At 43.9% G+C, this 14023-nt stretch overlaps 2 protein-coding genes across 2 annotated transcripts; one reads left to right on the forward strand and one right to left on the reverse strand.

Annotated features, from left to right (window-relative positions):
• Window positions 1-1904: 1904 nt before the first annotated feature.
• Window positions 1905-7617, forward strand: LOC101786717 (vacuolar protein sorting-associated protein 9A). The gene is made up of 5 exons (XM_004984651.3): window positions 1905-2228; window positions 3170-3317; window positions 4577-4747; window positions 5110-5289; window positions 6370-7617. The coding sequence occupies exons 1-5, from the start codon at window positions 2116-2118 to the stop codon at window positions 7225-7227; spliced, it is 1470 nt and encodes a 489-aa protein (XP_004984708.1). The 5' UTR covers window positions 1905-2115; the 3' UTR covers window positions 7228-7617.
• A 1223-nt stretch (window positions 7618-8840) lies between these two features.
• Window positions 8841-9804, reverse strand: LOC101786327 (ethylene-responsive transcription factor ERF014). The gene has a single exon (XM_004984650.2). The coding sequence runs from the start codon at window positions 9735-9737 to the stop codon at window positions 9009-9011; it is 729 nt and encodes a 242-aa protein (XP_004984707.1). The 5' UTR covers window positions 9738-9804; the 3' UTR covers window positions 8841-9008.
• Window positions 9805-14023: the final 4219 nt, after the last annotated feature.

Genomic DNA, 14023 nt, shown 5'->3' on the forward strand with positions numbered 1-14023 from the left:
TGGGCGACCCAGTCTGCCGGTGACTTGGGCTCGAACATCGGCAGGCACCAGCAGTACTGGGAGCTAGCCACATCGCAGAGGTCGAACGGCCCGCAGACAAAGTACACGTCACACGCAACATGGGGGTCCAGTGCAGCAGCACTGCCCGGACTTGTCGGACCAGTCGAACGAACATGGTGAGCTGCCCGTGAGGGTTCGTCACCAGCCTCGACACGGTCGACGAGTCATTGACCCGACACGAGTAGTTCACCTACTCGCTGCTGTTGACGAAGACGAACGTGTACTTGGCCGACATGCCTATCTCCGGGATGGGGATGAAGTACCACCCATTCCAAGGGCCGACGTAGAACGCATACTGGCCCGACCTGTGCGGGTCGACCCGGTCCGTGTACAGCCTCGTCGACAGGTCGGTGGCGCTCCACCACGATCTGAGCACTTGGTACGCGCCGGCGCGCTATTTCAGCCTCACCCAGCCGCCCGGCACAAGTGTGTCGGTATGCTAAGAAATTAAGAATGGTGAGGCACGGCCAGCCAAGAATTCGTGACTTCAGCTGAGGTACTTCCCCGTCCCAAAAACAATGAACTCTCGCGTCCCGAGAAGTCAATTAATTTTAAATTTGACCAACTTTATAATATAAACTAGTACTAACATTTATGGTACAAAATAAATTTTAATAGATTAATCATGTAATATATTTTCATACTAAATCTATTTGGAGATGTGAATGTTAATTTTTTTTATAAATTTAGTCAAATTTAAAACTGTTTAACTTCTTGAGAAATAGGAGTTGCATCTTTTTCTTAAGGACAGAGGGGGTACGCTGCTTTGTCTGTTTTCTCCCGTAGAGTCGGTCAGTCCAAGCCATAGTCCGAGAAGCTACACCGGAAGTTACCACTAGAATCAAAATCTTAAAAATCGGACGGCTTGACATATGTTGCAATAGTTAAGCATCGATATTGCAACTATTGTTTATTGTTTATGTATGTTTCACGGTGAATGTTGTCATTTTTTCGCATATTTTTCATATTGCAACAGATTTTCGATGTTGTAGATGTTTTATTTTGATGTTGTAACGGACCGTTCGATAGGAAAATTCCTATCGGATGTCCGGGCGCTAGCAACGCCGAAGATATTTTCCAATCTCAAACTGCAAGGTCTAGCATGAAAAAGGGGTCATATGCTGAATACGGCTTATTGACGTATACATTCGTTCTGAATATTAGCCTCGTGACAAGAAGCCTAATATGGATTATTTCTACATATAAATATAGAAATTTCATGAGCCTTAGTTCCTTACGGCATATCGGAAACTTTAGCCAACAAACAACGTTTAGGTCCATTTTAGGAAGAAAAGTTTAGGTCCATTTTAGAAAGAAAGTTCACCACATCTCGGAAACTTTAGCTTTTAAATCCATATAAGCTCTTTCAAATGAGTTTTAGGTCAACTGAGACGCCAAACGCCATAGAAAGAAAGAAAATCTTGCATCCCGGTTTAAAATATATACAAAATATTTTGATCCGTGACACTATAATATGTTTGAATATTTTTCTGATGACGTGACATTTTTCATCTGGAACTAGGGCCATGTTTAGTTACTCCCAACTCCCAACTTTGACACTATGCAAAAAGAAGATTCCCCATCACATCAAACTTGCGGTACATGCATGGAGTACTAAATGTAGATGAAATTAAAAACTAATTGCACAGTTTTGTTGTACTTTGCGAGACGAATCTTTTGAGCCTAATTAGTCAATATTTGGACAATAATTCACAAATACAAACGAAACGCTACAGTGTGCTACAGTGCTGTAACAGTAATTTGGCACCTCCCAAATTCCCCAACTAAACAAGGCCTAGAACTCTACGTTGAAATCAAAAGGAAAAACGTGGCCTTCATCGGCATCTCCAACCGTCAAGCGCTCATCCTTCCCTCCTCTTTGCTCGTTTTGGCGATTCCGACTCCGACAGACCGACAGTACAGAAAATCGCCGCGGCGTCCGTCCATCTGCGGCGACCCTTGACTTCCCCTTTCTCTACCCTCCACAGAACTCACAACCCAGCCATCCGCTGATCTCAACTGCTGGTTCCTGGGCAACCCCCCGATCCGGCTACGATGGAGGGCGGCGGCGACGCCTTCGGGTCCTCGACGGCGCCGCTGGCCTGGCACGACTTCCTCGAGCGCATGCGCCAGCCCTCCGCCGCCGAGTTCGTCAAGTCCATCAAGAGGTCAGCTCCAACCCCACTCCCGCTCCCCCTGAATCCCATGGGTGAAATTGGGTTCATGTGCGATTCAGTTCGCTGGTGGTGAGATCCGAGGCGAACATATTGCTAGGCGGCGCGAATGGGACTAAGTTGCACGAGATGGGAGATCGTTCAAGCGTAGTGGAAATTCGGGGGCGCTCTGAGCAGCATAGTAGAAGATTTCGTTGCTGCGCCCTTCGAAATGTCAGCCCAGGTGTTAGAGAGCTTGTAGGGGGGTTTCGTGCATGGCAACCTAGGTTTGCTATGTCCGAGATGTATCATGTGTAGAGGAAACTTGCTTGATTTTGTGTATTGTTTAGCTAAGGTAGACAGCCACTAGCTTTGAGTAGAATATACTGGAGTATCTATATTGAACTCATGTACTGAGTTTAATGTGCTTATTTAATTAGTGATTTTCAGGATAAATATTTGTTGCATGTATGGCCTGGACTTATCCATAGTGCCTGCTACAGCTACAAAACCGAACTTGAGCTGTGCCATTGCCATCATATTTGAGTGCTTCCTCCGATCATAAATACAAGTCCATCTATGTTTGTCCTAAGATAAACTTCTTTTAACTTTGAAAGATACTTCCACAACATTTAACTTTTTCTAAGATAACATATTTCTTTATAGCTTTTGCTACCCAAAATTTAAAAGGTTTGACTTAGGACAAACCTAGATGAGCATATTTTGTGATTGGAGGAAGTATATATTACTAATTGAGCATACGATACTAATGACACTAGAAGCCCAGAGTCGTGAATAAATGCTACTTGAACTATTGGGCGTACTTGATTATTTAAATATATGCAGTGGATGTACCACATTTTTCTTACTAGACTTGTAGCAATTAACACCTGGCAATTATGTAGAAATTTTTGTTAAATGTTTGACAATAACTTAGTTATGTTTCGTGTCTACAGTTTTATTGTGACATTCTCAAACAGAGCTCCTGATCCAGAGAAAGATAGTGCATCTGTTCAAGAGTTCCTGGAAAACATGGAAGGTGCTTTCAGAGCCCACACTCCTTGGGCTGGCAGTTCAGAGGAAGAACTAGAGAGTGCTGGTGAGGTAATTTCCTTATTCTGCAGTGCTACTACTGCATTTGTACACGTATGAAGACAGTGTTCAGTATATTTGTTCTTACAGACACCTGACTCTGAAATAACGATGAAAAGACAAGCTAACCCATCTTCAGCTCTCATATACAACAGCAAGCAGACTTAGACTCACATATGAGCACTGGAAACCTGGCAAAAAGCACCCAGCTAAAGAGATAGCATTCTACCAAAGCAGAATAGCACTCACTCAACAGGGCAAGAACCAAACATGTTTTAGATAATATAGTGACATTATCTCAGCATTTTGGAACACATCAATCTTCAGTGCTCATGGGTTGTCTACATCTGTCACTAGCCGACTTCAGGCAAGATGTCTTGCTTGAATGCTTGGTTGTGTCTTGCATAGATTTCCAGGATGATGTTTAGGAGTCACAGCTTTGGTTCCTTTCCACACCAGTGTTGATGTCCTTCATCTCCGGTTCAAAATAAAATGTCTTCAATCTCATAGGACTAGAGACATGTTCATCCTGGTTACTTTGGGTTCCCGTGTCTCCTTGGGACCTACCCATCCTTTTCTTTAGATAGCACTACAAGGATCTGTTGAAGTATTTATAAACAGACTTCACTTAGAATTGTCTGTTAGATTCCCGCATCCCCTTGGGAGTTGCCCATCCTTTTCTTCAGATTGCAATACTGACATGATTTATTGATTGTATAGAAGATCTTGACTTTAAATGTTTCCAAGCAACCCCAGGACCAAACATTTGACTTTGAAGTTGGTTGCATTGTGTCTTCTTGTGTTAATGATCTTAATTAATTTCTGTGCGTCATGAATGCTAAAGTATTTTCTCTGCTTAGGTCATGATATTTAATTATTTAGGTCTGATTACTCTGTAAGGCCATTACTAATTTGGTAATTCTTTCCTTCTGAATACAATGGATTGGTATCGAAACTTTACTTCAGCCATAAAGTTAACAATAGTCATGCTATTCTATTCTTCTTCGATTAAGATTAGCAGTGGTACATGGCAGCATGCTACCGCCAAGTACTAACATACTCTACTATCATGCTGTCGTTATATTCATACAAGCAAATGGCATTTTATACATCTTGCACTGAATTTTTTATTCACTATGCTAAAATTCACTGACTAACTTTATAATTTTATTTTGCTGTATACTTATTTTCCTTGTACAGTTGTATGTGCTCGAATCTTTGCCCTTCGTAGAATATAAAAACATTTGATATTGTTTGCTCTATACTTTTAGGGACTTGAGAAATATGTTATGACAAAGCTGTATAATCGGGTATTTGCTTCGGTCCCTGAAGATGTGAAGAGTGATGAAGAGCTTTTTGAGAAAATGTCTTTGCTACAGCAGTTTATAAGGCCCGAAAACTTGGATATAAAACCAGAGTATCAGAATGAAACTTCTTGGCTGGTATGAAACTTAAGTTGTCTTGTTATTGTGATTTTTTATATCGTTGGATGTCTTGCACCACTTCTGTTACATGGCCACTGTAACATTTCTGCCATTCAATCCCCTGTTGCTGTCAGACACCCTCTCACGGAGTAGTTGAGGACCCTTTTTTTAAATGAGCATGAACTTGTGTGATTCATTGTCAGCAAGTCTACCAATCTTCAAATTAGAGCCAACAAATGTATTCTGCTGCCTACTGGCTAAGCCATTTGTTTAAATAGACCTTATGACAGCTGTTCATTCTTCATATCAGTGTAATTCACTAATATTCCTTACTTTCCTTTTCTTTTTGTTTATTCTATTTTCTTGTTTTTGTGGTACAGCTCGCGCAGAAGGAGCTGCAGAAGATAAACATGTTTAAGGCTCCAAGGGATAAGCTTTCTTGCATCCTAAACTGCTGTAAAGTCATCAATAACTTACTGCTGAATGCTTCTATTGTATCCAATGATAATCCCCCAGGAGCTGATGAATTCCTTCCAGTCCTCATCTATGTTACCATAAAGGTATGGTTAACAGCTTTTGCATATACGGATTCATGATTGGTGATATTTTGTTAAGATGGCTGCCTTCACAAAAGAAGGATATGTTGTCAGCAGTATTGTTTTTATTCTCAGTGCTGTGCTGGATGCCTGGATGAAGAAAAATATGCCCCTCTTTCACTTGCATGCATGGACAAAGTTTCAGCGTGCCAATTTGACAGTTTAGTAGAATTAGCTTGACTTTAATATATGTTGGAAAAAGTATCAAGAAAGTTTTGATGTTGGTCATACTGTATCTGATCTGTCTCACATGAGGTGTCCCTTAGTGTGTCCGACTGTTGGTGCACTGTGCAGCCTTGCTTTGCTCCTCACCCCCCTTTCTCTTCAGTCTGTACAGCTGTAGCTAGTGTTATGAACTTAGGATGCAATTGTTTGACAGCAGAAACTTCTAGTTAGAATCTGCTTGAGCTTTGCTTTCAACTTTGAAGGATGATCATACTTTCAATAACAAACCTACTTTGTATTTATAAGGATCTGGAAAAGATTTACCCTCAAGAAAGGAGACTCTGGAGTAACACTCAAGCAACATGATAATGAAAAATTCCGTGCCAAAATGATCAATAAAGACCTTGGGTTGGATATCTTGTGTAGGTGCCAGTATAGTTTTTAGTCAATCGGAACTGAACCTAGCTAAGTTGGTTGAGGGTGTAGATGTACACCCATACCATCGAAGTTTGAGTCCTTGACTCCTTGTCGAGGTGAATTTGGGTGCCTATCTCTTCTTATTATGAAGCAGCCTAGTTCCTCCTAGGTTGGTCAACTTTTTTTTCCTTTTCAGCCAATCAATTCATGCTTAACCAACTGGTGACCTTTAATTGTTTGTTACACCTGTGCCCTTCTGCAAGTCTTACTCAAAAGTAGGGAACTACTGCGATTATCTCAAACTAGTAATTGTCAAATATGCCCTTGCGTCTCTTTAATAATTTTGATTCCTTATCTGGACTAGAATGTTAGGTATCAAGCTTCATTTTTTCCCCTGTAAATCGTTTGATGCAATTTACTGCAGTCAGGATTGTCATAGTACCTTACATGTTCTTAGTGCAGGCTAATCCTCCACAGCTGCACTCAAATCTGCTATACATACAGAGGTATAGACGGCAAACGCGATTGGTGTCAGAGGCTCAATACTTTTTTACAAATATACTGTCTGCTGAGTCTTTCATATGGAACATTGATGGCGAATCACTGTCTATGAATGAGCTAGATTTCCAAAGGAAGATGGATTGGGCAAGGGAGCGCTTGTTGGGATTATCAGCTGACTCAGAAAAGCAGGATAATCAAGCTAATCCTGATTTCCAAGAACAGAGATCACAAAATCTTAAAGCTTATAGGAGTTCTGATGTCAGCTTATCCTTGAAAGACCCTGTCCAGGGCTCTGGACAGGACATGAGAAGGGACAGTGATGTGAGTGTGAGTGGTAAACCAGTTGAGCGGGTGCAATCTATTTCTGATTTAGAGAAGAAAGGAGCTACGGAGCTCCTCAATGATGATGACTTGAACAGAAAATTCCAGGAGTATCCGTACCTATTTGCCCGTGCTGGTGATCTGACTATTGCTGATGTCGAAAGCCTTTTAAATTCTTACAAGCAACTGGTAGTTAGGTATGTGGCACTTGCGCAAGGTAAGGGTGTCAGCCCTGAAACCATTCTTGCTCCGAGCGGGCAAACAGCATCTGATCTTGCAGTATCTGAGGAGCCTGAAAATGTGAATAGTGTGGTAAATAATAACGAAAACAGTGAAGGAATTAGTAAAACTTCTGATGATGTTACAAGTGAAAACCATCATTCAGAAGTAGTCGACACAGATGTATCTGAACAAATGACCCAGAAAACTGCTGTTGACTCCAGTGATGATTCAAAGGTATCAAAGGATGAAGCATCACATCAGCCTGAGAATGCATGACCTGTTTGGTCAATGCCGGGATGAACTGGCGATACATGGGGAAAGTACTCTGAAGTTCATATACTCAGAGATGACAATGATCACGAAACAGAGTGCCCATTTCCCCGGAGCAGTACGCAGAAAGCATCTCTTGGAGCCACAAATGTGCATGCTGGAAGCTTGAATGAAGATATTCAACATTTGTGGGAGATTGATCCATTCTGCTGAAGCTGTTCTTTTCTTAGATCCAAATGTTTGTTCATTGCATTGTAGGTCTTATCTCTGTTGTAAGGTTATTTTGTGGTGAACACACCTTTCTTTTCTTCTGTAAACTAATACTTTTGTAACAAGAATTTCTTAAGTGAAGCTAGTTTATACCAAAAATTATATTCAAAGGGAACAATATTAAAATTCCATGTGCTTAAGAGCCATGGAGGCATCTGCCCTTGATCCTGCATCCACTGCAGTTGTATCGCCTGGGGCCGACCTTCCTTTGGCAGAAAATTGTTGCCATCCTCTTAATGAATTAAATAACTGCATGCTGTTTGATTCAGGTACACGACGTGCTATTTCAATGGTCAGACGGGCATGCACCAAATGCACGACACTTCACTGACCACTATAACTATACACCGAGTGTATCGAGTGTACATCACAAGACACCGAATGAGGTAACTATCTTGCTAGTTGCTGTTTATAGTCTCCTCCTGTAACTTTATGGAGGTTGATTACGCTGAACTACTACCGCCCGTCAAGTAGGTTCCATTGGTACAATTTCGTCGGCTCAATCATAGGGGATCTACCGGGAGAAGAATCGGGAATTCGAGATCTACGAGAGGTCAGTACCGGAACAACAATACTTTTCCTCTGCGTAGTCAATTCAATCACCATTCGATTCAAAAGCTCCAGAACGGACGCGTGTACCTCCCTAGTTTGTTTGAACACTTGCCGACATGAACAATCCGATGTTTATTTATCCTAAACAAGGACTTGCCCAGCAATTTATCGGCCACAGCAATACATTAGATTATCTCATAGTAACATGGAATGTGCTAGGCTGCTATAGCTACGAAGTAGTACCATGTTGTCTTTTCTTTGGCCGGTTGGTCCTGCGTCGTCGCCGGAAGTTACCGGGGTTGAGCCCCTGCCCCAGGTTGCAGCAGCAGCACGAATTCTGACGACATCGTGTGTTAAGCAAAAATGCGTGTGCGACTGAAGTTTTGGCGATGAACAGACCCGTTTAAATTGCACCCTTCCTTTTCACATTGTCCACTCAGATTGGACGACATTAAGTGAACAGATTGGGTGTCATTTAACCGCAACACACTTAACCTAAATGTGAAAGGAAGCGAGAACGACGGGTGCGCTAGATTCGAGCTAGATCGAAAGCATCGGTGTGTATTCACCTTTACAACACCACAAACTATGATGGATCAGCAGTACAGCACAGCTAGCGTGCAACTGCAAGCTGCTTAAACACGAAGCCTCTCCAGGAGACACAAAGCGCGTCCTTCCGAGCACTTTCTGATTAGATTAAGTGATCACGAAACCTATAATTTAACAAAATGGAGGCAAATCTAGCAAGTATCCAATGCTCTCACTCACTCAGCAATCCACACATACTCACTGTTCAGTACAAAAAATAATTTATCTTTTTGATCTTATTAAAAAAACAAAAGAATCTTTGGTAGAAGCTAGGCGTGCATGAACCTAGCTTGCAATGCTGACATGGAGAAGAAAAATCATGGAACATTGTATGCATGCACATTTGCACAGGGCTTGATATGATCTCCCAATAGACTTTAGCAGAAGCTCCAAAGCCTCATCACATCGCCGTCGTCCTCGGGGTCCTCCCACGTCGACGAGAACGGCGCGGCGCCGGCGGACACCAGATCCATGAACTTGGGCGAGGCGAACGCGTCCAGGTCCGTCCACAGCTCCTCCCCCTCGGGCGGCGAGCCGGCGCTGGCCGTGGCGGGCGACGACGTGGTCGCGTGCTCCCGGACGTGATCGGCGCTGCACAGCGTGGACAGCGAGGTGGACGTCGGCGTCGTTGCGCCGGCGCTGGAGGAAGAGCACCTGTCGTCGACGCTGGCGCTGATGAGGCCCGCGTCGAATGCCGCGGCGGCCGCGGCCGCCGCGCGTTGGATGGACCTCGGTGACATGGCGCCCGACGACGCCGCCGGGTCCGAGTGTCGAGTAGTATCGACGTGGTGGTGCGGGGAGGAGGAGGAGGAGGTCGGCGACGAGGAGGCGGGGAAGTTGAGGACGGCGTCGGAGCCCTTGAGGCAGAGCAGCGCGGCGTCGTAGGCGCGGGCGGCGGCCTCGGGCGTGGCGTAGGAGCCGAGCCAGATCCGGCGCTTCTGGTTGGGCGCCCTGATCTCCGACACCCACGATCCCCAGCTCCGCATCCGCACCCCCTTGTACGGCCTCGCCGCCGACTTGCCACCTACACCGCCGCTCTCCGGCCTGGCCTTGTCGTCCGAGAAGGCGGTCGCGGTGGCGACGCCATTGCTTGTGTTCTTCACCATCACTGTTCGCCGCGGCGCGGCGCGGCGCTTAGATCTTCCTCTGTGCTGTGCTGTGCTGTGCGTGCCTTCGACGGGGAGGGGGAGGGTGATGCGTGAGCAAGTGGGCTGGTATTTATAGTGGCGTCGAGCTAGAGCGGAAAAGGGCAAGCCAAAGGCTGTGTACACGCGCAAGCAAGGGGGCGACCAGCTATTAGCAGTGGAGAAAGGGTTGGGGCTAGCTAGATTTGGAAGACGCGCATGCTGAGGTGTCATGCCACCACTCTTAACCCTCCTTTAACAAAGTGTGTGTACTTCTTCGATGCTCCACTTTTCTAGTCTTGGTAGATCGTTCACATACAAGCTGGGACAAATCTGGGTTACTATAGCTTCGTGGTTGATCAGTTCGTGCTGGCACGATATGTGTAGTGAAAAACATTTCAGACGTTATGAGTTATCATCACAATCATCGAAGCATAATTCTGAACACTGATCTTCATTACAGTTAGAGAACTCCCTACTATAGCATATGTTTATGAAATATTGTAACCTGTAAGACTTTGCTATTCTCGATATTAATTGTTAGACATACCTCTTCCAAAGAATTGTGAAGATATCACTGATATATCAAAGTTTAAATGAAAGGATGGGTGTATGTGAAAGTGTCATCTTTTTTTACTGGTGGAAGTACTAGTGATATAAGTGCGTGGTAGGCATCCATTGGCATTGGCGTAGATTGAGATAATTTTGTTTGGTGGATCCAAATTTCGTAATTTTGGAATTTGTCTAACTGCTTTCCTTTTTCTTTTGCCTGGCTGTAGGTTGCAAGTGAAGATATTTATACGTTTTATTTCACAGCGACCTTCGGGTGAGGATCAGTGGCTCTATAATAGTCCATCCGTGTCGTTTTGACTTTTCAAGGTACATAGCTTTTGCTATGCAACTAGATATACGTTATTTGTAGATATATAGTAAAAATTATATATTTGGATATATAATTTGAAACAGAGAGAGTAATTATTTAAATTTAATTTGCCGAAAAGATATTAGAAATTTTTTTGCACCTCCTTTTCTACGAACAACACAAGAAATAAACGCAAGCAACAGCATTGCACAGCACAACACAACACAACATAACCGCAAACGTAAAACTAACCCTTTAGCTTGGTTTGCTTGTGTCGACTTTGCCCTTGGCTGTTCTTACGGGGTGTTTGGATACGAGCTACTAAACTTTAGGAGTGTCACATCGGATGTTCGGATGCTAATTAGAAGGACTAAACATGAGCTAATTATAAAACTAATTGCAGAATCTCTATACTAATTCGCGAGACGAATCTATTAAGTCTAATTAATCCATCATTAGCAAATGGTTATTGTAGCACCACATTATCAAATCATGGACTAATTAGGCTTAATAGATTCGTCTCATGAATTAGACTTCATCTGTGCAATTGATTTTGTAATTAGACTATATTTAATACTTCTAATTAGTATCCGAACATCCGATGTGACAGGGCTAAAGTTTAGCCCCCTCCTCCCAAACACCCCCTTCTAGAAGCTACGTAGTACCTAGAGACATCATAGGGGGGAACGGAGCAAAGCCCAATGTAGTTTCAGGAGTATTATTCGGCGTGAGAAAGAAAAGAAATTGTAAACCATCACATGCACGCACTGCCGACTTCCCTGATGCTGTCGGAGACCAATAATAATAAAGTCGTATTTAGAAATCATAAAACTAGATCGATTAGCTGCCAGAAAGCAAAATACAAAAGCCAGAGTAAAGCTTTTATTCATTTCCTTTCTTTTTTTTCTTTCTGACAAAGTTTAGCGTACGACTCTTATGAGTACCATTCCAAGATCTGCAGCAGAATAACCAACGTCGTTAGGCCTCTAATTGGACTAGTCTGTAAACTCGTTTTATGGCCATGAACGGACCCACGATCATGATTTCTCAGAGGACACAGGACACTATTTTGTCCACTGCATGCCCTGTAGGCTTTAAGTACAACTGTACAAGCACCACTCCGAGATCAAAGTCGCCAATCGTCATATCCAAGCAAGTTCAGGCCTCGTAGCCCCACACCGAGGAAAAAAATGTACGGGTGGGCCCCAGGACAAGGCTGACACACTGACACCAATGCGATGATCAAGTGCCCTATATGTTATATGTGTAAAGACCGGGCAAGCGATTTAGGGAAAGTTTTGCTCCCCACGGCAAGCGATGATCGTGTGATAATTCGCCAGCATCCCCGATGGAGCCGGGGAGAGCTAGCTAGGGCACAGTGGCAGTGCTCCTTTAATGTCCATCAGCTTATGATGACCATGCGGGCATTAGCTAGTGTTGATGATCCACGGTTTAGTGGGGTAATAATGCCAAAACCAGATGCTGCACGACCACCACGGCAAACGTGGGGGCACCGTACCGAATACCATTACCAAATCCGCTGCTGCGCGCCAGTGATCCATCGACGATGATGGTACGAAAGGAATAATGCATAGATTTGTCCGTTCTCTGATTATTCATCACTCGGCCTAAAAACTCGTCTAAATGAATTAATCCGGATTTTAAATAAAATAAGAAAAGTAGAGAAAAATGGTACTCCCTCCGTTTCACATCTCGGGTTCCCACTTGCATATCCGGGCCATGTTTAGTTACTCCCAACTCCCAACTTTGACACTATGCAAAAAGAAGATTCCCCATCACATCAAACTTGCGGTACATGCATGGAGTACTAAATGTAGATGAAATTAAAAACTAATTGCACAGTTTTGTTGTACTTTGCGAGACGAATCTTTTGAGCCTAATTAGTCAATATTTGGACAATAATTCACAAATACAAACGAAACGCTACAGTGTGCTACAGTGCTGTAACAGTAATTTAGCACCCCCAAATTCGCCAAACTAAACACGGCCCCGGTATGGAATTTGGGGCCCGGATCTGCAGCTCAGTTTGGAGGATCGACTCCTCTCGATGGTCGCGTCACGCCTTGACGCATCTGCAGCGAAAAAGACGCCCCATGCTTGTTGATCGATCAGTGGGCGGCAATCGATTTGTTCCCGACCACCCATCATTGCAAGCTCGAGACCGAGCCCCGGGAAACGTATACATGTTGTGTGTGTAGGGGCTCACCTCAATACAGGCCACAGCTGTATTTCTCTGCGCATCGGGGAAAAAAGGATTAAAGGTAGAGAGATAATAGCGATCCGAGGAGAAGAAGGCATAAATACAGCTACATAGCTAGCTAGCTGGGCACTTTACCTCACGTTCGCACATGGGATGGAGCGTGCGCTTGCAGGGGGGCGCCTTCCATGCCATGCCTTGGCACGGAAGGAAGCGGGCGCCGTGCTGTGCTAGCCGCTGCAGGAGCAGGACCGGGTAGTGTTCATCTCTTCCGTGCCCGCTTTTGCCTTTCTCCATCCAAAGGAAGCCCGCTCCAGTGAAAGCAGGCGCCCGCCTTCTACCACGGCCAGTGCGCTCCGGTGTCATACTGACATGGCTGCTGCAGCCTGCAGGGCACAACCTACTACAAGCTCTGCTAGAACTGCCTCGCAAGCTGGAGGGTTCTGACGGCAGATGCCATATGCCACTACTTGATGACTCATGAGCATATGATATATGATATTAAGGTCCCGTTTTCTTCCACTGACTTATTTTTAGCACCCGTCACATCAAATGTTTAGATACTAATTAGTAGTATTAAACGTAGACTATTTACAAAACTCATTACATAAGACGAATCTAAACGGCGAGACGAATCTATTAAGCCTAATTAGTCCATGATTTGACAATGTATTGCTACAGTAAATATTTGCTAATGATGGATTAATTAGGCTTAATAGATTCGTCTCGCTGTTTAGCCTCCACTTATGTAATTGGTTTTGTAAATAATCTACGTTTAATACTCCTAATTAGTATCTAGACATTCGATGTGACACGTGCTAAAAATAAGATAGTGGAAGAAAACGCCCCCTAAGTGGTTTTCTCGATGCGGTTCGGTCTATTCCTCTCGGTTTCGGCAGGATCACATCTGGAGGTTTCGGTGACTACATGAGAGTGAGAATGTTGGTGGATGCCGCTATTAGGCTTCAGTTTGTCTGCCGTTATCGAGTGGAGTGGTGCGGACATGTTGATGTCCCAATCCAACCGGTCGGGTTTAGCGATTTCGAGTTGAAGAGTTACCTGCATTGATGTCCCAATCCAACTGGATGAGTTTAGTTTATTTTATTTTATTTTTTTAATTTTCCTGCCTATGACCTTCCATGATCATATTGTATCGCTATATGAATAGAAACTCGCACTATTTCGTTC

The sequence above is a fragment of the Setaria italica genome, chromosome IX (assembly GCF_000263155.2).
Source record: "Setaria italica strain Yugu1 chromosome IX, Setaria_italica_v2.0, whole genome shotgun sequence".
Classification (NCBI taxonomy): domain Eukaryota; kingdom Viridiplantae; phylum Streptophyta; class Magnoliopsida; order Poales; family Poaceae; genus Setaria; species Setaria italica.

Bases quoted from the DNA above. Each gene is read 5' to 3' on its own strand.
- LOC101786327 (XM_004984650.2), bottom strand. From the start codon at position 9,737: ATGGTGAAGAACACAAGCAATGGCGTCGCCACCGCGACCGCCTTCTCG.
- LOC101786717 (XM_004984651.3), top strand. From the start codon at position 2,116: ATGGAGGGCGGCGGCGACGCCTTCGGGTCCTCGACGGCGCCGCTGGCC. The intron at 2,229-3,169 runs GTCAGCTCCAAC...TCGTGTCTACAG, and splicing joins TTCGTCAAGTCCATCAAGAG to TTTTATTGTGACATTCTCAA. The intron at 3,318-4,576 runs GTAATTTCCTTA...CTATACTTTTAG, and splicing joins AACTAGAGAGTGCTGGTGAG to GGACTTGAGAAATATGTTAT.